This window comes from Aphelocoma coerulescens, assembly GCF_041296385.1.
Source record: "Aphelocoma coerulescens isolate FSJ_1873_10779 chromosome Z unlocalized genomic scaffold, UR_Acoe_1.0 ChrZ, whole genome shotgun sequence".
In the NCBI taxonomy this organism is placed as follows: domain Eukaryota; kingdom Metazoa; phylum Chordata; class Aves; order Passeriformes; family Corvidae; genus Aphelocoma; species Aphelocoma coerulescens.
Window position 1 is genome coordinate 1,229,777 of NW_027184085.1, and position 21,516 is coordinate 1,251,292.

General features: G+C 55.9%; 1 protein-coding gene across 4 annotated transcripts in view; it reads right to left on the minus strand.

The window, feature by feature from the left end:
• Positions 1–5,925: 5,925 nt before the first annotated feature.
• SMAD4 (SMAD family member 4) overlaps positions 5,926–21,516 on the minus strand; it is a 28,161-nt gene continuing 12,570 nt past the window's right edge. For 2 of the 4 annotated variants that reach the window (XM_069002352.1, XM_069002353.1), the window contains 8 exons: positions 20,160–20,375; positions 18,342–18,461; positions 18,101–18,211; positions 16,590–16,640; positions 14,197–14,380; positions 13,127–13,295; positions 11,863–12,001; positions 5,926–10,581 (listed from right to left, as the gene is read on the minus strand). In XM_069002352.1, coding sequence (XP_068858453.1) covers positions 10,370–10,581; positions 11,863–12,001; positions 13,127–13,295; positions 14,197–14,380; positions 16,590–16,640; positions 18,101–18,211; positions 18,342–18,461; positions 20,160–20,375 — 1,202 coding nt within the window. In that variant the 3' untranslated portion in view covers positions 5,926–10,369. The other 2 variants (XM_069002354.1, XM_069002355.1) reach the window with 2 other exon arrangements.

Genomic DNA, 21,516 nt, shown 5'->3' on the forward strand with positions numbered 1-21,516 from the left:
TGAGCGTGTGCTGCTCCCTCCCTGTGAGCGTGTGCTGCTCCCTCCCTGTGAGCGTGTGCTGCTCCCTCAGTGTGAGCGTGTGCTGCTCCCTCCCTGTGAGCGTGTGCTGCTCCCTCAGTGTGAGCGTGTGCTGCTCCCTCAGTGTGAGCGTGTGCTGCTCCCTCAGTGTGAGCGTGTGCTGCTCCCTCAGTGTGAGCGTGTGCTGCTCCCTGGCTGTGAGCGTGTGCTGCTCCCTCCGTGTGAGCGTGTGCTGCTCCCTCCCTGTGAGCGTGTGCTGCTCCCTGGCTGTGAGCGTGTGCTGCTCCCTCCCTGTGAGCGTGTGCTGCTCCCTGGCTGTGAGCGTGTGCTGCTCCCTCAGTGTGAGCGTGTGCTGCTCCCTCCCTGTGAGCGTGTGCTGCTCCCTCAGTGTGAGCGTGTGCTGCTCCCTCAGTGTGAGCGTGTGCTGCTCCCTGGCTGTGAGCGTGTGCTGCTCCCTGGCTGTGAGCGTGTGCTGCTCCCTGGCTGTGAGCGTGTGCTGCTCCCTCAGTGTGAGCGTGTGCTGCTCCCTCAGTGTGAGCGTGTGCTGCTCCCTCCCTGTGAGCGTGTGCTGCTCCCTCAGTGTGAGCGTGTGCTGCTCCCTCCCTGTGAGCGTGTGCTGCTCCCTGGCTGTGAGCGTGTGCTGCTCCCTGGCTGTGAGCGTGTGCTGCTCCCTCAGTGTGAGCGTGTGCTGCTCCCTGGCTGTGAGCGTGTGCTGCTCCCTCCCTGTGAGCGTGTGCTGCTCCCTCCCTGTGAGCGTGTGCTGCTCCCTGGCTGTGAGCGTGTGCTGCTCCCTCAGTGTGAGCGTGTGCTGCTCCCTGGCTGTGAGCGTGTGCTGCTCCCTCCCTGTGAGCGTGTGCTGCTCCCTCACTGTGAGCGTCTCGTTCCCGCTCGGGCTCCGCGGGTTTTTCGGGGTCGGTGTAACTGGGGATGTTTCACCCCTTCTTTGGGGGCCCCCTGCACCCGCGGACACACAGAGGTGGTGTTCCCTCAGCAGCTCCCGTGTCCTCAGAGCCTCCCACCTGCGTCCCTGTCCCCAAATCTCGCCTCGGGGGCACGGGGAGCGATTGTATCTGAGAACCTTTGTGCCCGTGTCAGGGGACCGAAGTGTTTATGTTTGCCTCACTCGGGGCTGTAGAAGAGGCTCGGACAGGGCCGCTCGGGCAGGTGAGAACCACCCGCGCTCTTCCCTCGTCCGCACCCGGCCCCTCCATCCCAGGGCAGGGGCACCGGGGCTGCCGGGCACGGGCACCTCTGCTGCTCCTCGGTTGGTGTTTCCGTGCCCCGGAGCGCTTGTGATGGGTGACTAAACCTCCTGGAATTCCAGCTCACGGAAAGAGCAGCGCTCGCCACGAGACATCGCCGCTCGCCGCGCTGGCAGGCCGCCTGGGACAGCCTTTGTATTAAGGAACCATTAAACTCAGGTTTTTCCTTTCAGCTCCTGGGGCACTGAGACCCTTCCCGGCCGGGCCTGTGCCGCTCTGGGCCGGGAGGGCTCCGCCGAGGCTGCTCCGGACCCTCCTCGGCCGGGTGCCCCCGCCGCTCTCCTGCACAGCCCCGGGCCCGGCCCGGAGCTCGGCCCCGCCCCGGGAACCTCCCCGGCTCCTCGCTGGGATCCGGGGGCAGCAGGGCCGGGAACGCCCTCCCGGGAATGCCGCTCTGTCCGCGCTGCGGGCGCCGCTCTCCGGGGCTGGGGCAGCGCGTCCCGGGCCCGGCTCCCGCCGCTGCCCCCGAGGACGCGGCCGGGCCGGGGCCCCTCCCGGCTCCCCGCGGGGAACAAAGGTCCGGGGGCCGCCGGAGCGAGCGGGGCTGGCAGCGCAGCGCTGCGGAGAAACGGAGCCGGATCCCCGCGGGGTTTGTGCTGTTCCCTCCCTGCGAGCGGCGGGGCCCAGAACTCCCCGGTCCGTGTCCGGCGGCACCCGTGGGTCCGGCAGAGGCGGCAGCGCGGTGCTGCCCTCGGGCGAGGCTACCGGGACCCCCAGAGTCGGGGGTGAGCTGCCATCTGGGGCTGGAATGGGTGCGGAGCGCGGGGCAAACGCCCGCGGGGGAGCCGTGGGTGATGCCCCGGAGGGAGCTCCCTGCCCCGGGCAGCTCCCGGTCCCCGTCCCGCAGCACTGCTGCCCTCCGGAGCTGCCGGGACCCCGCGGTGCCCGCGGCAGCGGCTGCGGGGAGGGCGCGGTCCCTGCTCGGCCCCGGCCCCGAGCACCGCCCCGGGCCCGGCGTGTGCGGTGAGCGGGGCTCGGGGGGAAGCTCCTGGAAGGAGCAGAACCGGCACAAACTGAAAATGAGCACGTTCTGTTGGGTTTTCCCCCCAAAATAGCCCAGGCCCAATTTTTTGTGAAGTAGCAGCACAATTCCAAAACCTGCTTGGGAAAAGTTGGAAGCAAACACATCCAAAAGGAGCTGGGGGTGCAGGCTGCGAAGGAAGGAAAGGGAATTCGGGCAGAGCGGCTGCCCAGGGCCTGCAGGAGATCCCACACTCCGAGGCTCCGTGGGTCTGTGGGAGGCTCGGCAGGGCCGGGAGAAAGGTCGGACCCAGGGATGGCCCCGGGGGCTTTTCCAGCCTGAATGGAGGCTGGGAAATCCATCCGGGGGGGCTGGGGGAGCAGAGCAGGACAGACACCAAAGGGAAGGGCGGGATCTGCTCCTGGACCCCGGAGCGGGCCGTGGGAACGCAGCAGCTGGGGCTGGGAATGGGATGGGATGGGATGGGATGGGATGGGATGGGATGGGATGGGATGGGATGGGATGGGATGGGATGGGGCTGAGGATGGGGTGCAGTGCTCATATTCAGCTGTTAAGTCAGAGAGCGAAACTGGGCCCATGAATCCAGAAAATGGAGGGGAACAGGGCGATCGTGGCTGGGCCTGGAAGCCCCCAGAGAGAATGACAGAATCACAAAACCTTTTAAGCTGGAAAAGCCCTCTAAGTCCATGGAATCCAACCATTCCCCCAGCACTGCCCAGGCCGCCACTGCCCCATGTCCCCAGGTGCGGCTTTCAACCCCTCCAGGGATGGGGACTCCACCATTGCCCTGGGCAGCTCTGCCAGGGCTGGACAACCCTTTCCATGAAGGAATTTCCCCCAGTATCCACCCTGAGCCTTCCCTGGCCCAGCTTGGGGCCATTCCCTCTCCTCCTGTCCCCATTCCCTGAGGTGCTCCCTGCCCCTGTCCTCAGCTCTGCTCCACCAGCCCGCACGGCCCTGGGGGTGCTCCAGTGCCGCGTCCCCTCCCCTGCCGCGCCCCTGCCACCCCGTGCCCGGTGTCCCACAGGTCACAGCAGCCGTCCCCTCCTCTGCCACCGCCGTGCCCGGTGTCCCCGGTGCTGTCCCTGCACCCAGGGCAGCCCCATCCCGACCCCCGCGGTGCCACCCCAGGACCCGGCCCTGTCACCCTCGAGCCTGTGCCCGGCCATGCTGCTCAGTGTCGCTGTAAGAGCTCCACCCCGACTCCTCAAATCAACAAAACCGCCCCAAACTGCCCAGAGTGTCCCCATCGCCTGCTGGCATCCCGTGGCTGCGGAGAACAGGACCAGAGCAGGATGTGGCCCTCCCCAGCCGCAGGATGCTCCTGCTCCCAAAGCCACCAGGGCCCCACATCGCCACCCGCTGTGGCCCCTTGGCCGGGTCCGTGGGGCTGCTGTGCCCTGGGGGGACTTTGGCCTCTCTGCTCCCCAGAGCCGCCGCTCCCGCGGTGGCGGATGGAGCGCTGAGGACACCGAGTGGCACCCGCCCCGGCGGCCCCGGGGGCCCCAAACCCTGCCGGGCCGCGGCCGCCGCTCTGGGGCAGCCCCCGGGGCTCCCCAGGACAGTGACCCTCCGCCCCCGGGTCAGTGACCCTCCGCCCCTGGGTCACCGCCGCGGGAAGGAGAATGGAAGCGGCGTGGGCGGGGGCCGGCAGGGCGGCGGGGATGTCTCCAGCCCTCAGGCAGGGCAGGGGAGCCCTTGAGCCGGACACGAGGCGCAGACACGAGCCTGGACGGTGCTGTGGCCACACCAGGACGCCGCGGTGGAGCTGCAGCCCCGCCAGCCCGGGGTGGCTCTGGTGGCAGCTGTCCCCAGCCCTTCCATGCCCGGGAGCCCCGGCAGCCACAGGAGCCACCAGCCCCTGCCCCATGGAGGCTCCGGGGGCGCCCGGGCGTGTGACACTGTCCCCACCCGCTCCGCAGGAGCTGCTGTGGAGCAGCACGGCTCTGCCGCAGTGCAACTGCAGGTGAATAAAAACAAACTAAAAAGAATGTTTAAAAAAACCTCAAACCACCAAAAACCACCGAAACCCACAAAGCAACCGCTTCGTTTTTTGCAGGACTTGGAACGTCTGCCGCTCACTGCCCGAGGCTGGCTCCCACTCGTCCCCTCCAGCCCCAGGTGTGCCCGTGGGGCCGAGCTGCCCCTCGAGGGCTGTCCAACCCCGGGCCCCGCGGCTCCCCGGCCATCTGCTCCTCCCGTGTCCCCCGGCGCCAGCCGCGGCTCCTTTCAGGCGGGGTCGCGGTTCAGCGCCGGTGACATGTGGCAGTGCAGCCCCTGCAGCTGGGCAGTGGGGCCGGCAGCGTCCTGGCGGGGTCCGGGCCCCGCGCTGACCCTCGGCGGGGCTGGGGCGAGGCTGGGAGCGGGGCTTTGGCCAGGCTCGGGCTGTCCCGCCAGCTGGCCGCCGGGCCGGGCTCAGCGGGGAGCGCCGGCAGCTCCTCGCCGGCTCTGCGCTCAGCCCCGAGCCCGGGCGGCCTCTCCCTGCCCGGGGCTGCGCCCGCCGCCAGCGGGGCCGAGCACCGCTCGTCTCTGCGGTGCGTGTGTAGGCCCAGGAAAGATGAAAACCAGCCTAAAAACGGGAATCCCACCCTTCTCCCGCGGGATGACGGGGCAGGAGCTGTGCTCGGGCCGAGGCCTCCGGGTCCTGATTTAGCTCTGTGGCGTGGATTTGTTCCACGCCCGCAGCCACGCGGGCGCGGCCGGGGGGTGAACGTGCAGCAGCTCAGGGACGGAGGGGTCTGTGTTGACCACAACAACCGGCCAGTGCTCACAGCAGGGGCAGTGGCAGCGCCAGGAGGGAGCAACAGGGAAGACTTTCTGGAGAGGTCGGGAGCTAAAATGGGCTCGAGGTGGTGGTTGCGGAGCAGGCAGAGAGACCGGGCAACCAAACAGGAGTCCGTGGGAGAGCCTGAAGGTTTGGGGTTCCCATAGATCCAGGAAGATGTTTTGGGGGAATGCCACCACGTGGGAACGTCGCCGTTCTCAGCCTGGCACCTCAGCAGCTGCAGTGACTTCCCCACCAGGGTCCCCGACCCCGGCACGGCTCCGGGCGCAGCCCAGACACCGAGCAGGGGCACTCAGCCCTCTGAGCTCCTGCTCAGACGAGCCACAGCGCTGCCAAGAGCAGGAATTCTGTCCCTGCCTGGTGCTCAGAGGGCTCTTCTGCCTCTTCCTGTGGTCAGGAGACACAGCTGCTTACTGGGGTCAGCCCAGGGCACCACAAACGCAGCACTGGCCTCCTCCTGGGCCCCTGCGCCCCACAGCCGGTGCTGGTTGGGGTTTTACCCATTTCTCAGGGACAGTCCTACACCTGGTGGCTGCAGAGCAGGGGCAGGGGGGTGCCAGGCACGGGATGTCACCCACACACCCATCCTGGTCCCTGACCCTCCCTCCCACACCACAGCCTGGCCAGTGGCCTAGGAGAATTAGCTTCCTTCAGTAGGAAAACCCCACAGAACTGTTAGGACAGCTGCACCTGGGCACCTGCAGGCCCACGCTGGACACTGGCCTTGGCTTTGGGCTCCGTGCTGGTTCCACCCAAGCACTGACCCCTGGAACTGCAGCCCTGGCCCCAAGCTCTGGCCCCAGCACAGCTGGCAGCCCTGACTGCCTCCCAGAAACAGCGCAAAAGCTCTCTGCTGAATGAAACAAAGAAGCCAGGAGTTGAATCTTTACCTTTTTTAATCAAAAACATACTCTGTTACAGAATTTCAGGAAAGTTAGCTACAGTATATTATCCACAAACTAGGTCTAATGAAAAACATACAGGAAGCTACAAAGGAACTACTGGGAATTCTGTTGACCGCTTATCAAAAGGCAACGGCTGCAAAAAAGAAATGCTTAAAACTAGGCTTCTGAGCTCAAAAACCCCCTCACGGCGAGTTACGGGTTATGGGTACACACAGCTCTCAATCCAGCCGAATCACAACTCCGTAGTGCTACCAAACCTCACCAAAAAGACAGAAAAGGGTACTGGAGCAGGAGAGCACCAGCTGGCGTTGGTGTGCAAGCCCCGCCAATTTGGGAGCGACGCACCACCCACGAGGTGCAGCAGCAGCCAACAGAGCCGAGCCTCTGGGATGTTGTCGGTGTGATTCCGCTCTCACCAGGCCTCGCCAAGTGACACCTCCACAGCAAAGCCGCTCTCGGGGACCGCAGCAGCCCCACGGGCAGCAGCTCTGGGTCAGCACGGTCACAGCCGCGGGATGAGCGCCAGACACTCACAATCGAGGAGAGATTTGGGGTGACACAATGGAAGCGGGGGTTCAGCACCCAGCTCCTACATGACGGTGGAGGAGGGCTTTCTGCCAGTCCAATTTCCCTGTCTGGGGCCAAGGAGCTGCATCGGGGCAGGAGGGCCCAGCCCGGTGCTGGTGAAGAGCCCAGGTGCCTGCGACAGGCACCGGAGCAGCACCGGTGCTCAGCCAGGGAGGCGGCTGGCACCGGCAGGGGCCTCTCAAAGCCTGCCCTGGCAGCCCCTGAGCAGAGAGCACCGAGCGGGTCCAGAGCAGACGCTCTGGCGTGGGCCTGGGCAGGCTGGGAGGCAGCAAAGAGGACTCCTCCGGTGAAGTCTGAATGCACTCAGAGGAGGGGCCCATCCGCTGTGTCCAACCGGTGCCATCAGGGACGGGACCGGCAGTCCCGGCCGCTCCCTGCAGCAGGGAACACGAGCGGGACACCCCTTCCCAAGGCGCGGATTCCACAGGGAAGAGCCCCGAGGTGCCTCCCAGGAGACCACCCCGGGGTGTGGGCAGTGCCAGAGGGTCCGGCAGCGCAGCCACGCCGCGGGCACGGAGCAGGAACGCCGCGGCTCCCGGGCAGAGGGCAGGCGGCCCGTCCCGAGCCGTGGGCGCCAGGGCTGCCACAGGGAGCGGGGAGGGCTCCAAGGGGCAGCTCAGGCCCCAGGCTGCTGCTGCCCTGCCTGGGGACAGCGTGGCCACCGCAGGGCAGGCCCCTCGCCGGAGAGCAGCCGCGTCCAGAGCTGCTCCCAAAATGTTTATCCCACGGCCAGCCCTACAGGGCCCCCAGCGCAGCACCCTCACCTAAACAATGGAAGGAATGGTTATGTCTCCTTCCAGGGGATTCCGGCTGGAATTCAGTGCTTCCAAAGCATTCCAGCGGGAAGGTTTCCTCTCCTGCATCTCCAATGAGCTCACTGTGAATGCCCTCGCTTTCCCTTTCCCAGCTAACAATGACGGGGATAAAGCCATCTAAACCTTCCGGGGCTAATCCCTGCTCGCCAGCGCACCGAGTGAAATCACAAAGAGTCCAGCACAAAGAAACCCTTGAGGGTGAGGAAGGCAGGGGCAAGTGCTCCATGGAAAGGACGGAGCAGAGCAGACACGGGAGCAGGGGGCGAGCAGCGGGTTGCAGGCTGAATAAACACTTGTTGGTTACCTGAACGTGAGCGGTTCAGAGCTGAGGAGACACAGCGCTGGCGTCCCTGACATCCCTGCCTGCAGCGCACACCGGGATGGACCATCACAGCTGCCAAGGAGCTGCAGCTCTTTTCCAGCCCCCAGACATAAATGCAAGCCTGTCAAAACCTCAATGTCTGCTGCTGCCGAGCGGGTTCCAGCCCATTATGTGCTGCCTTTTATGCCTTGTCATAAAAGTACAAAAGTTAATTTAACAGCATATTAAAAGCTAAGAATAAGATTGTCTCATTTTTCTTTAGCAGCTGCAATTGCATCCTTTTGGGAACTGCTTGGTGGAGAAGATGAATGCCTTCTCCTCTTTTACTGCCTCAGATTCCTCCTGATGTGCACACAGTGATTTCCTGTAATAAAGTCATCAGATACCACTTCGTTGTTCCATCCTGAACGTTCTGGGCCATCCATGTACTCCACTGCAGGTGGAGACCTGCAAAGTATCTGCATAAAGATCCAGCCTCAGCGACTGAATCCTTCCAGAACGCAACACGAGCAGGAACAGCAACAGGCTGAACCAATCCCTCCCTGTTCAGTCCAAGCTCGGCACAATCAAAACCTCAGCGCGAGGGGCAGGTTTCAGACCAGCACCCGTCCAGCCGAGCACCCTGCAGAGCTCCCAGGGCGAGCAGGGGACAAGCCCCAGCCCAGCCCAGCCCCTCCCAGCGCTGCCCCAGCCGGGCCAGCAGCCCCCGAGCGCCTGCGCGCCCCGAGCCCCGCGGCGCAGACACCCGGAGGGGAGCCTGGCAAGCAGCGAGTGCCCTCAGCTTTTGGCTGCTGGGCCAAATCAAACCGAGCTGCTGCTTAACGAGCTGCCCCGAGGATGTGTCAGAACCCTCCACTCAAAGGGTTGCTCGGGAACAGGGAGCAGCTCCTTGGATCGTTAGGGAGAGAGCAAAGCCAAGCAGCTGCGGAGCTAAAGGCCGGGAGAAGAGCAGCCACTGCCCTTCCCAAAGATCAGGAGGCTGCCACCTGAGGGGAAAGAAAAAATGATCTCATTAGAAGTCAGCCTGAGGAAGGCAACAGGGAAAATAACGAAAATGCTGGAAAACTGACCCATTGGTGGCCATGGCTCCACCCCCAGCACAGAGCAGTGCCCCTGGCTGCCTCCGCAGGAATTCCAGCGTGGGGGAAAAGCAACACCTAAGCACTGCCACAGCCTTCTACAGGTTCCTGAAACCGTGCAAGGAACTCGGCAGAAAGCCCCTGAATGATCTCCCCAGGATTTCTGCTGCTGCTCAGCGCTCCAGCTCTGCTGCCGGCGCTCCAAGGGCCTCCTATGGAGGCACGACCTGAACTTGCACCGCAGCAGAAGGAATTCCTGCTCCCTCCTCATGCCCCGTCCCAACCCAGATCTCCTCAGGACACGCTTTTATGGAGGAGCAGTGAAAGCAAGAGAGGCTGGCCTTGTTTCCTGGCAGGTTTAAACCAACAGAAACCGCTGCCACTGTTGGCTGCTGCTGTCCTGGCTGAGGGAAGGGGTCCATCGCTCGGGACCGACGGCCTCAAGGTGCGGAATTACACATTAGGAGCACACCGCATTTTTATAAATGAGGGTTTCCATCCTTTTATTTGCACTAGTATCTAGAGAGAAAGCATACATGTTGTACCTGCGGTACAGCCGATACGTGTGCATGTTCTTCTACTGCAAATTCTCTACACAAGGTCATTGCCCATTGATACGGTCACCGACGGCAGAGGGCTAAAGTAACCAGGAGGTATAAAAACAGGTTTGCCATCTTGCCCTGAGTGGAAATGGTGAACAGATACAAAAACCGAGCCCTAAACACCGATGGGTTACCATACATCGTTCCGTGGTATACGCGAGTAAAAAGAGCCATGCAAATTTATCTGTAACACCTGACAAGGGTTTTTTTCTTTTTTGAGCAAAATCATAGAAGTCAGTAGTAATTATGAAAATACGTTCCTGCCATCAGGCACTCGTGATGCAATTCCAGTGGCAGCTTTGCAGGATGGGTATTTCACGTTAAACCGAGCGCCAGCACTGAAAGCATCCATTTCCTTTAGTGTTTTAAACGTGGCTATATAAATAAAAATCTAGGATATCTTTTTTTTTTAAAAACTAGTGAAGTTTTTGATCAATGCCAACAACGTATGTGTCATCCCCTCACTTTTTGGCAGCTGCTAGGCTTTAACCTGGAAAAATCATAACATGATCATCAACAAAATAAAGAAGTCTTCTGTTAACTACTGTTCCCTAAAGAGAATATCACAAATCAGTTGGAATTTTAAAGTCGCTACAAGGTAAATGTTTTTAACTACTAGAAGGAATTTTCAGATATAAATATATATATAATATATATTCTGCATACAAAAGGCTCCCGTGAGGCTGATCACCAAGATGCCACAATAGGGAAGGAGAGTTTCAAAGGGAACAAACCCAATACTGTTAAGTCTCTATAAAGCATTTTACCTTCCACTTTAAGCCCTGTATTATGACTATTGAGTTCTGAAAATAACTGAAATCCAAATTCTGCATGTTCAGATTCTTTCTGCTAAGAGCAAGGCGGCAAACACATTTTTAAAACCTGTTTTTAGAAGATTAAGCAGAACAAAAGTAAAATATATCTTCAGGTTATAAACAGAACCGTATTTTACAATCCAGCCTCCTCAGGACACCGGGCCCGCAGAGCAGCAGCAGCAGCAGCAGCAGGGTCTCAGTCCAGGGGCTGGGGGTCTGCGATGGGCATGGTGTGCAGCACTTCGTCCAGCAGCTGCAGGGCACGGTGCAAGTGGATTTCAATCCAGCACGGCGTCTCCTTGATGCTCTGCCGCGGGTAGTCGGGTCCCCAGCCCTTCACAAAACTCATCCTGAGAATGCACAGGCGGCGCAGGTCGTCCACGCCGATGCCGGCAGCCGCTGACAGACCTGTGCGGGACAGGGGCCGGGTGAGCCGGCGAGCCCCCGCTCCCGGCAGCCCCGCCGGCTCCGGCTCCCCGCGCCGCCCCTCGCCACGTCCCCGCTGCAATGGGCGCAGCACTCAACCTGCACGCCCTGCAACTCCCTCCCTTCCAGTGTTCTGCAGCCTTGGAAGGGCGCTGAGATACAGAACTGCCTGTAGCCAGACCCGGGGAGCGGTTTGGGTTGGGAGGGACCTCAGAGCCCATCCAGTGCCACCCCTGCCATGGGCAGGGACACCTCCCACTGTCCCAGGCTGCTCCCAGCCCCAATGTCCAGCCTGGCCTTGGGCAGCCACAGCTGCTCTGGGCACCCTGTGCCAGGGCCGCCCCACCCTCACAGGGAACAATTCCTTCCCTATATCCCACCTATCCCTGCACAAAGCAGATGGGATGAAACCCAAATGCTTTACACAATACAATGCACGTAAACCACGCTTAGGAAATCCAGTCACAAAAATGCTTATTTCTGAGATTTACCAAATGTAAGAACTCAGACTGGGCACCTGCAGGAAGCAGGATTAACAAACAACACCACTCCCAGCTTATAGAACAGAGAGATAAATACAGCTGGCAAACCCCAAATCACAAGTATGGCTAAGATAAAAAGTGAAATATCTCCCTCAAAATGCCTTCAACAATTTGTAGGATGGCTGAAAAGAGCCACACAGCAACACAAGGAATCCCATGGCATACAAAGCAGCCTGAGACATGTAAGCACTTATGCTTGTAAAAGTACTTTGGAACAATTTCAAGAACCCAGAATTTAGGAACTAAGAAAACACCAGCTAATAATAATAATAATAATAATAATAAAAAGAGAGGGAGAAAAAAACCACCCTCAGTCTTCCTCAAGAAGCTCAGTAGTAGGTGTTCCTACACCTAGTCAAGGACTCTGCTGCCCAGTCGTCCCTGCTGTTTGGGGTAACATTTTATGAGCTCGGATACAACCATCATTTTCAAGCGGGGCTCTGAGCAGCCAGAGGTGCCTCTGTTCAGAGCACCAGTGTCTGGCCTCGCGCACACGAGCTTTCCGCCGTGCTGCAGGAGCGTCAGCAGCCGCCTCCACGGGCAGCGCTCCCCGGGGACCGCGGAGCGACCGCGGCCTGCGGGGCAGGGACGGGCAAGGAGCAGCTGCCGGCCCGCGCTGCTGCCCCGCGGCGAGGCCGCCTGTCCTGCTGCAGGGGTCAGCCAGGGCTGCTGGCCACGCGTTTCAGGGAAGGCAGGAAGGAGGCCAGGCTGATGTACTCACTGATGGCTGGGGCGATCCCCCCGACGGAGCCGGGCCCCGGGATGTTGCCGGCCACGGCGGCGGCCTGGGCGGCGGCGGCGGCCTGGGCGGTGGCCGCCTGCTGCTGCATCTGGCGGTGGCACTGGCGCAGGTCAAACACCTGTGGAACACCCACACAGCGAGCGGGTCACAGCTGCCCGCACCAATGCAGAGATCCATCGCCCGGCCCCATCCCCGGCGCGCCTCCGCTCCCCCCGCGCGGCTCCCACCGCCCGCCTGGGCGGGAGCAAACCTGCCCCCACCAGCTTCACTTCTAGCAGAAATAATCCACTGAAGTGGATGCTGAGAGATTCCTCTCATGATGCTGCCACCCCTGGCAATACCAAAACCTGCCTAAAGCAGCCCCTCGTGTGGATCGCTGCCTGAAGGGTGCTACAGGCAGGTTAAATCCCTGCTTCTTTGTTAAATCCCAGGATTTCCAGAAAAATAGGCATATAAATAAAAAAAAAGCCAACAAGTCCCACTTTATTGCACTGAAGTATGATAGTCTATCTGAAAGAAATACCAATAATTGACAGGTCTGAGGTTGCAGGTTCCAGGCCGGTGGCATTTTGTATCTTTGTGATCACTAAACTCTGCCACTAACACATGCACAGGAACTGTCCTCATATTGGAAAGCTCAAGCACAGAGGTCGTGGGGTTTCCTTCACCTTCACTGCACAACCGATGGCTAAAAAACAAACCACTGCAAACCTCAAGCAGTTTAATACAAGATTGGCTTTTTACGAGTGTGGCTTGTCCTGCTTAAGTTTAAAGTCTGTCAGAGGCATGTCCAAGTGAGAACCTCCTCAAAATGATTGTTTCCATGCAGCTTTCTCTGACCTCTGGATCACTTCACGTTCATGACACTTCAACGTATGCCTGGAACTTCTGCTGCATTTATATTTACTTTCACAACTCTGCTTTTTTTGGAGGAAAGAAACACATAACCTACACTAAAAGTTTTAGCTGCAGTTAATTTAAACCTGTTAGGCTAAAAACACAAAGAGCTGCTATCAACATTGTTTGTGATGGAGTACAAAATTTACTTTCATAGTACCCATATGACACCTTCAGTTTAGAGTAGTTTTCAGAAGTCATTTTTAAGTGACCTACAAAAGGAAACCGTTAGGGTTTTTGAAAGCAGAGTTCCATTTACTTCAGTGCCTCATAGCCTCTGTAACATTTCTGGAACCAAACACACAGAGCTTCCCCCAGGATTTTCACCTGGGAGCAGCAGACCCACCTTGATATATGCACTTGGGTAGATCTTGTGAACGGCATCCCCCGGGGCACGCCCTGCCTCCCTGTCCAGGTAGTAGCTCTGCACGAAGACGGCGTGGTCGCTGAGGCACCGCACCCACACGTCGCCCTCGCCCTTGCACTCCAGCTGCACCCCTTTGCCTATGTGCAACCTGGGGAGGGAACAGAGCCACGGCTGTGTGCACTGCGGGGCAGCCACCACAGCTCCCCAGCACCCGGTCCGTACTCCACTCACACAGGGGTTTGAAACCGCCGCTGTTACTTGGGGTGTGAGTCGGTCTCCAGATGCACAGACCTGTGAAGCACAAACCCATCTGTGCCACTGCGTGAAGGCTTATGGGGAGCACAGGAGGCAGGAGCAGCGACGCCTGATTAGCTACCCCCGCACCCAGCACAGAGCTGGGACGCCAAACGCGCTCACTCCGACCCAAGCATCCAGCCCCACGAGCACTTTTTCACAGAGCGTCACTCAGGAACATCCACAAAGCCACGTTCTAGCGCAGAACCGTGTGCTTGTCTGGACGACACCACGGCGAGCTGACACTTTGATTGTCACAGTGTGACATTTCTGGAGACGTGGAATCATTTTCTTCCATCTCCTTTCAAAGACGGGCGGAAAAAAGAAAAGCTGCAAGATTGCTTCAGTTCTGTGTGTTTCCACTTCAAAGGGCAGCACAGGCATGGCGAGAAGGAACGAAAACCCAACAGCTCTCTCCCAGCCTTCCCTTGCTCCTCTGACAAATCCGTGTACTGTAGCCACTCTCACATCACTCTGTGGTGTGGAGAGCCAATATTCAGCCTGCATACATAATGGCACGAGTTGCTAATTCTGTCCCCGCGGCACAGCCCCAGAGAGCAAAGAAAAGCAACTGCTACCAAGCCTGGCAGGGCTTTGTGACAGAGCTCAGCTCTGAACGCACCGCAGGAGCGGCCCGGAAAGATACACTCCGAGATAATGCCACTGGAACAAACAGACCCTGCTTGGCATTTCCAAAGGGAGGCAACACACTGAACACAACATATTGTCAAGTTCCACAGGCAGCCTGGGGATACCTTGCTCTTTCGATGGCTTCTGTTCTGTGCACGTTGGACAGCTGGCCCAGGCAGAACCGGTCTCCTCCAGAAGGATCCACATACCCATCCACGGTGACAATGGGACAGCTGGAAGGGACCTTAAACGTCTCCCCAACTTGCACGTCCATTTCAAAATATGCGATGGAACACCAGTACTCTGGAGCTGAACAACAGATACAATTAACTGCCTGAAAGGCACAAAAAACCTGTAAAAACATTCCAGACAATCAATTCTGCAACTGCATTTGTCATGCAGAGGACAGTGCGCGCTCACACGAGCATGTTCTGATAGACAAAGATGTGTCTGCTAGCCCAGAAAAGTACAACATGCTACAGCAAACATGGGCTTGTGTTCATTCAAGCACACGCCAGTGCTTGAGGTTTGTGTACTTCAGATCTTTCAGGTTTGTGTACAGTTTATAATTCCAGTCAGATTTCATAAGCCATCTGCATTCCTACAATTCACGGCCCCAGCTTCAGCACACACAAGTAAAACACGTACGCCTATGCACGGCTAGGCTGGCACAAACTAACTCTGGAGCAGCTCTGGCTGGAGATATCAGGGTAACCCTTCCTACGTGAAGGCAGCTCTCTCCACCCTCCCTGCAGAGAAAACTGGGTTTGGAAAGCAGGACACCGGGGAGAAGAACATCAAAGATCTCACAGCGATCTTGTCTGCGCACAGAGTCAGGGACAGCATAGAACAAGGGTGTTAACTGAGGGAGCAGAACAAAATGGCACGGTCTGAGAGCAAGGAGGCCCTGTTAACGTCTCTTATGTACCTGAAGAAGAAAAACTGGCTACAAAGGAAAGATGGCAACTGCAACCATCTAGCTTGTGGGGAAAGAGAACGACTCTCCCTAAAGCATTCCAGCGAAACCCGAACACCCACATGGGCAGTGAAACCTGACAAAGCACACCGGGTGATTTTGTACGGGAGTGCCAGTTGTTTCTGTGCCACCTGGGAGCAGCTGGACTGTCAAACCTCCTGGCTGTTGTGTGCTACAGTTCCTGTCTTTAGACACCTCGAAGCCTGAAGTCGCCACAAGCTCAAGTCACTGTGGGTTCTGGGGAGTTCAGCACCTTTGCTGCCTGCAAGGAGCCATCTCCACAAGAGGAGAATGCAGCTGGGCCTTGCTTGTCGGGGAGCACAAAACGAATCATGGGATCCCAGAACGGTTCGGGTTGGAAGGGACCTTAGAGCTCATCTCATTCCAAACCCTGCCATGGGCAGGGACACTATCCCAAGCCCCATCCAGCCTGGTCTTGGACACTGCCAGGGATCCAGGGGCAGCCACAGCTGCTCTGGGCACCCTGTGCCAGGGCCTGTCCACCCTCACAGACAGCAATTACTTCCCAATATCCCATCCATCCCTGCCCTCTGTGAAGCCGTTCTCCCTTGTCCTGGCACTCCACCAGCACTACAGCTCACTCAGAGAGGGAGCAGCAGAACAGGACAGGACCCAAATACAACACCCTGGTAAGCCAAGGGGAAGAAGGGCTTTCCCCCTCGCTCAGTCCAAACAGCAGCATCCGGCAGCACACCTGCTTGCCTTAGGAAACCGTTCTGATTTCAGTAGAAAAGAATAAACCCAGATGACTCCTTTCAGGTTTTTTATCTTCAAATAAATACTCCCATCTGCGAGGACTCAATGGGATGAAATCAACAGAGTGAAAGAGATACTAAACAATGTGAAATACAATTCAGCTACAGTTAAGTTCACCCAGTAGTTACCAACAATTTCATTCCTGACTCTGCTGTAGTAACCGGACAAAAAACAAACAAGTTTAACATTCAGGCTTTTCAACTATGTAGCTCTGCAGGGAACAGTGTTACTGCTGTCAAAAACAAAATATCACCTTGCACCTGCAACAGAGAGAGCTGCTACTGCAGGACCGGACCATCTCAGCTCCCTGAACTGCGACAGCACCGGACACTCCTGCACAGCTTCCGTGCAGAGGTCCAGAGCAGAACTCCAGCACCACAACGCTGGGAAGGACAGGGCCTTCTCTTCAAGGTGTCTGGCTGTGCTCACTGGCTGCTAGGCTATGGCTGCTAGAGGGGTTTGGCACGGCCTCAGCTCCACCGAGTCCGAGGCAGGCAAAAAGCGCCGCTGCGGGCAGCGCGCAGAGCCGAGGACGGAGCACAGTGGGAGTCACCCACCCCCGGGCAGACACCAGCACAGGGCTGCTTCCAGGGCTGCACTGCCTGACCTGGGAATCTGAACTAAACTCAGTTCACAGCTCGTGTCCCTGCTCCAACAGAGATACCCAAATTCAAAACAGGGTTTATCACAACAAGGTTCCTCTCCTTCTCACAGTGTCAGCATGCATCTCTCACAAGGCTGCGCTCCACGTTAGGTTTTACTCACCAGGATGATTTGATATAGGAGGCTGGAATGCAAGTTCATTGTGAACTGGCCCTTTAAAAGAAAACACACGGTTTGTTTTACATGAGCAAAAACAAGGTTTTCTTTCCTAAACTGCTTTCCTGCGAGACCACCCTCCCTTAGCTTCATCAATCACAAAACATGTTGTCCAGCATGCTGTGGACTGGATCCTCAGAAACAACCACTGAAGATGGAAAAAAGCCCCGGAGAACATATTTTCTGAAGAACAATAAACTGAATACGATCTTGGAAGCAGATTATTCTCCCCCTTTGATGAACTGGGTCCCCCAGAGGCAGCAGAGAACAGGGAGGAAAGACTCAAACGTAGGATTATAAGTAACAGCAGCTTTTGCAACAAGATGTCAGAGCAGGCACAGTGTGGGGAGGTGTCAAAACACGCGGCCCCCTCAAGCGACAAATGGCAGCAGCCAAAAAAAGCTCAATGTGGCATCACCAGCCACTCACAAATATTAATTCTGGAAAGACACATGCACTGAAAAACATTTATAGCGTATCTACAGCACCACTAGTGCTTTTTACATCCTGCTATTCCTGACAAATAACACGACAAATGAAGTGGGATCCTAACAGAATGAAGGAATGAATCTTAATAACTGTGTCTAAACTACCGTTTTATTGACAAGAGACAGGCTGAAAAGTCATTCTAAGGTTAATTCACAGTATATTCTCCCCTCCACTAACAACACCTGCTGCATGCAGCTGATCTATGTTAGAATACATATTATATATTCTAATATAGAATATATATTATATATTCTAAGAAAGGGAACATTCTAATAAAAACTCTATTAGAAAATAAAGAACTGTTCTAGCTTTTTGCTACAAAATTTAGAAATCTTTTATTTGCGTGGGTGTTGCTTTTTCCACTACACTCTTATAATGCATTTACTGTGCTAGACCCCTACAACAGAAGCTTGCCCACTTTTTTTTCCCCATCCCATCTCCTGTGCAATAAAATAATAGATTGTTGTCCTATTTCATAGCTGAAAAAGATTTTCAAGTTTGTGTGCTAATGCGCTCGTGCATTGACAACAATTTACTGCACAAGGTTCCACCAAGTTCTTTTAAACCGGCAAGTGTGCACGGACACACGTCTTCCGAAGCTTAGGATGACTTCAAAGCCTCGAAAAGGTACAAGCAGGCAAGAATTTCCAACTTTCGAAAGATAAAAGCACCCAAACACCAGACTGTGAATCAGCTTCCTTTAGCACGGGAAATGTTTAGTACAAGGCTGCCGAGCTACGGAGGAGAGGCTCAGCAAGGACAGGCTGCTTTGCCAGCTGTGGCTGGACGTGCCCCACAGCTGCCTCCCTGCAGCCCTCTGAGCCTCTGACGGCTGCTGCTCCACCAGAGGAGAGCCCTCCCTGAGCTGCCAGAGCAGAGCAGCAGTGGGCACGTGTGGGGGTGAGCACCGCCGAGCCCTCCCCGGGAAGGACGCCGCGGAGCCGGGCGACGGGGCCGAGCCTGCTTACAGTAGTGCCCGGGGTGCATGGGCGGGTGGTGCTGCAGGTGGCCGTTCTGGTGGTGCGGGATGGTGGGCGTGTAGGCGGCCGTCCGGCTCCCGGTCCAGGTGGTGGTACTGTCTGCAAAGACAAACGGGACACCGGTTCCTAGGCAGCTCTCCCGCCTCTCCCTTCTAGTCCTCTATTGCTCCTGAACATTTGGAAACTGGATTGAGGAGGCTAGGAAGAGCGCACAGGTGTAAATACTCACTGTGGTGGTAAGTGGCTGGCTGAGCTGTGAACCCATTCTGCTGAGTTCCTGGCTGAGGCCCTGACGCAATCTGTAAGAGTCCATCACTATGGCTACCTGTCAATATACTGGTAGGTTGACCTGGTAAAAGAACACACTACCTATTCATGAACGTTCCAAAATTTTGATTAAGAAGAGCTCAGCACTACTGGGTAGGAAAATACACCCCACTAAGGGCACTGCAATACACAGTTCCCACAAGTTTGGTTTCAGTACTTTTTTCCACCCGCCAGAGTGTCTTAGGAAACTTGAGGCAAAAAGCCCTGCATCAGATAATTTTGATTCTGACACCCTTAACACTTCAGGAACTAGAGTATGCAGAGAACTCTCTTTATCAACCACATGTTTGTTCTGGTCACATCTCTTTTTTCAGCTTGAAAGGCAAGAAGAAGAGATGTCACAACTTCTGCTGGGTAACATGGCTGGAATAGGTTTGGTGTGAATCCAAACAGGCCAACAGCAGGTCCAGCGAACTGCCTGCTTTCACCGTGTTGTAACTACTGTTCCTAAGGAGGACACTCACTTAAATTTACATTCCTCCAAAACATTCTGAACAGTATTTTACTTTTATAAACACTGCTTCAGTAGAGCTGCACACAACACTGGACTCAGGAAGCCCCTGTTTTGTTTTGTTTTTCTCCCAAACAAATACTTCAAGAATTATCTAAGATTAAAACTACAGATGTTTCAGAACAGGTTAACAGAATTTGACTTCAAAAGGCTTCAGCTCAGCCATTAACACTAAACTGATCAACAGTTTCACAATTACACTCTCAAACTGGTGTGGCTAGCAGAATTTAACACAATGAGAACTTGCATAAACATGAACATAAAAAGGAGCTTTTTCTTCATCTCCACTTGCCTCCAACAACTATAGCACTGGTGAGAAAAGGTTACTGACTACGAACTCTGGTGCAAAGCCAGTACAATTAACTACCTATACCCTTTTTATCTCTGCTGGAGACAGAAAGACATTGTGTTTCAGCTTGGCCAAACTATCACTAGTTTTAGCCAAAAAGTTGTCAGCTAAAATTAACGAACATTATCAAAACACCGTGCGGCCGTAATTCAAATGCATTAATGAAAACCAACGATATTCACCCATCTTTTATGTGCAACCCTTCCAACCACCGTGGTTTCCCTGCAGGTGGGCTGCAGGCTGCTCTCAGTGCTTTGCTACCCTGCTGCACTGAAGGGTGGCTCTGGTGCCGGGACACCAAACTCTTACACTTGTACCAGACACACAGAAAAGTAACAAAAACTTCCAGGCAGCACTCCAACAGACTTAGGAAAATATTAACTAGGGCTGTCATTCTGGTAGCACAGCGAACCATTATAAAAATAGTGCGGTTAAAACTGGAAGCATAAAGAATTGCCTGAAAATCTCTTGGTACCGCCACCTTACAGTATATACATTTGTTGCTCTGCTTGCTGCTGCAATACAACAGTAAAATTCTTCCATTTCAACAGCGATTACCAAATAATAGCCATAATGTTGTGTTAGCAGTCAATTGCTCTAACACTGTGACACTGAGTCTTTGGCACAGACAGAACCGTGCTGCAACACTCGTGCAGCACTGGTCTCAGTGACAGAAATGGTCACCAGGACACGGCGCTGCAGCGATGCTCCCAATTAACACCTTAAGCTAACGCTCAGGAGGCCGCCTGGATCATCGCCACCACGCTGCTATCAGTGCAGTGCAGCACAGCTCCAGCGCCAGACCCGCCCTGGCAGAGAGCAGCGGTTACGTCCCCGTCGAGCAGCCCCGATGATCTTACTTGTGGAAGCCACGGGAATGTTGGGGAAGTTGGTGGTGCTGGTGGTGCTGGCCTCGGTGGGGGCCAGCATGGCCGGGGTGCTGTAGGGCTCCGTGGAGGCCCGGTTGCTGGGCGGGTGCTGGATGGTCTGCACCGAGTGGCCCTCGGCCGACGACAGCGACGGCTGCCCCTCGTAGTCGTGGACGTACTCGTCCTTCACCAGCATGCTGGAGGGAGCTGCGGGGACACCGCGGGTTACACACGGACGGGCTACACACAGCAAGTGCTGCCACCAGCGTGCTGGGGGCAGGGTTTAAACTACATAAACACTGCCGAAGCGCTCCTGCAAGCGACAAACAAACAGCTCCTGCAAGCTACAAACAGCAGCAGGAAACTTGGAGGCGTAACTGGGCGGAAAAGCGAGCTGTTAATTGTGCTTGATGCTACTAACGAGCAGTTGAGTCCCACAGCAGCAGGCTTCAACAGCGTTTTGCTCCCCGGTCCATCACTGGGTGACTGGACACGGCTAATACAAGGGCAAATCACGCTCTTTTCAAGCAGCTGAATGTATGCTAAGGCAGCAGCTAACCAACCAGTTTCTACAAGCAGAACACACGCAGAGCTCCCGTGAAAAACACACAGATTTGTGAGCATGGCACATAAACTTCATGCATCCCTGGAGTAATTTTAAGCAGCTCCCATTCAAACTGACTAGGAACAGCAAATCCACATTCCCACAGAAAACTACTCTATGTTCAGCAGCGCAGCCAGTAATTCAGACTATTCCACACACAGTGTTAGGGAATTACCACTGCCACTACAACAATTTATTTCTATGCATGCCATTAGGCATGTTCAAGTAGAAGTCCTGCATTACATTACCTCCTGTGTCATTTTTAAGCAGCCTGAAATACGTTAAAATCTGTTTCCTGCTGCAAGACCAGGAGCAGGACAAGGAAACACTTGTGACGTATTGGACTGCTGGCATCAAACTAGGACATAATTTCATTAAAGAATGAAAAACCAGCTTTGATTCTGTACAGAAGGATCACTTTCCAAAGACACAGGTAACAATGCCAGTGAGCAGAGATGAGCACACAGGTTAAAGCTCGTGAAGTTACATTTGTTGCGATGTTTGGGGGGGGGTTTAGTTCATTTTTGCTTGGATACATCTAATAATGTGCTAAAATCACTGGATTACACGAACTTCTTTCTCTGTGAATTTCCTCTGGAAGGACAATAAATTCAGTTTTGAAATAAAGCGGTTACCAGCTGTACAATCTCAGATTCCTGAAATAATGTTCATGAGAGATTTCATGTCCAATCTCTCTCAAGTTTCAGGGAAAGCAAGAATATCAGGCTCCTTCATCCAATTGCG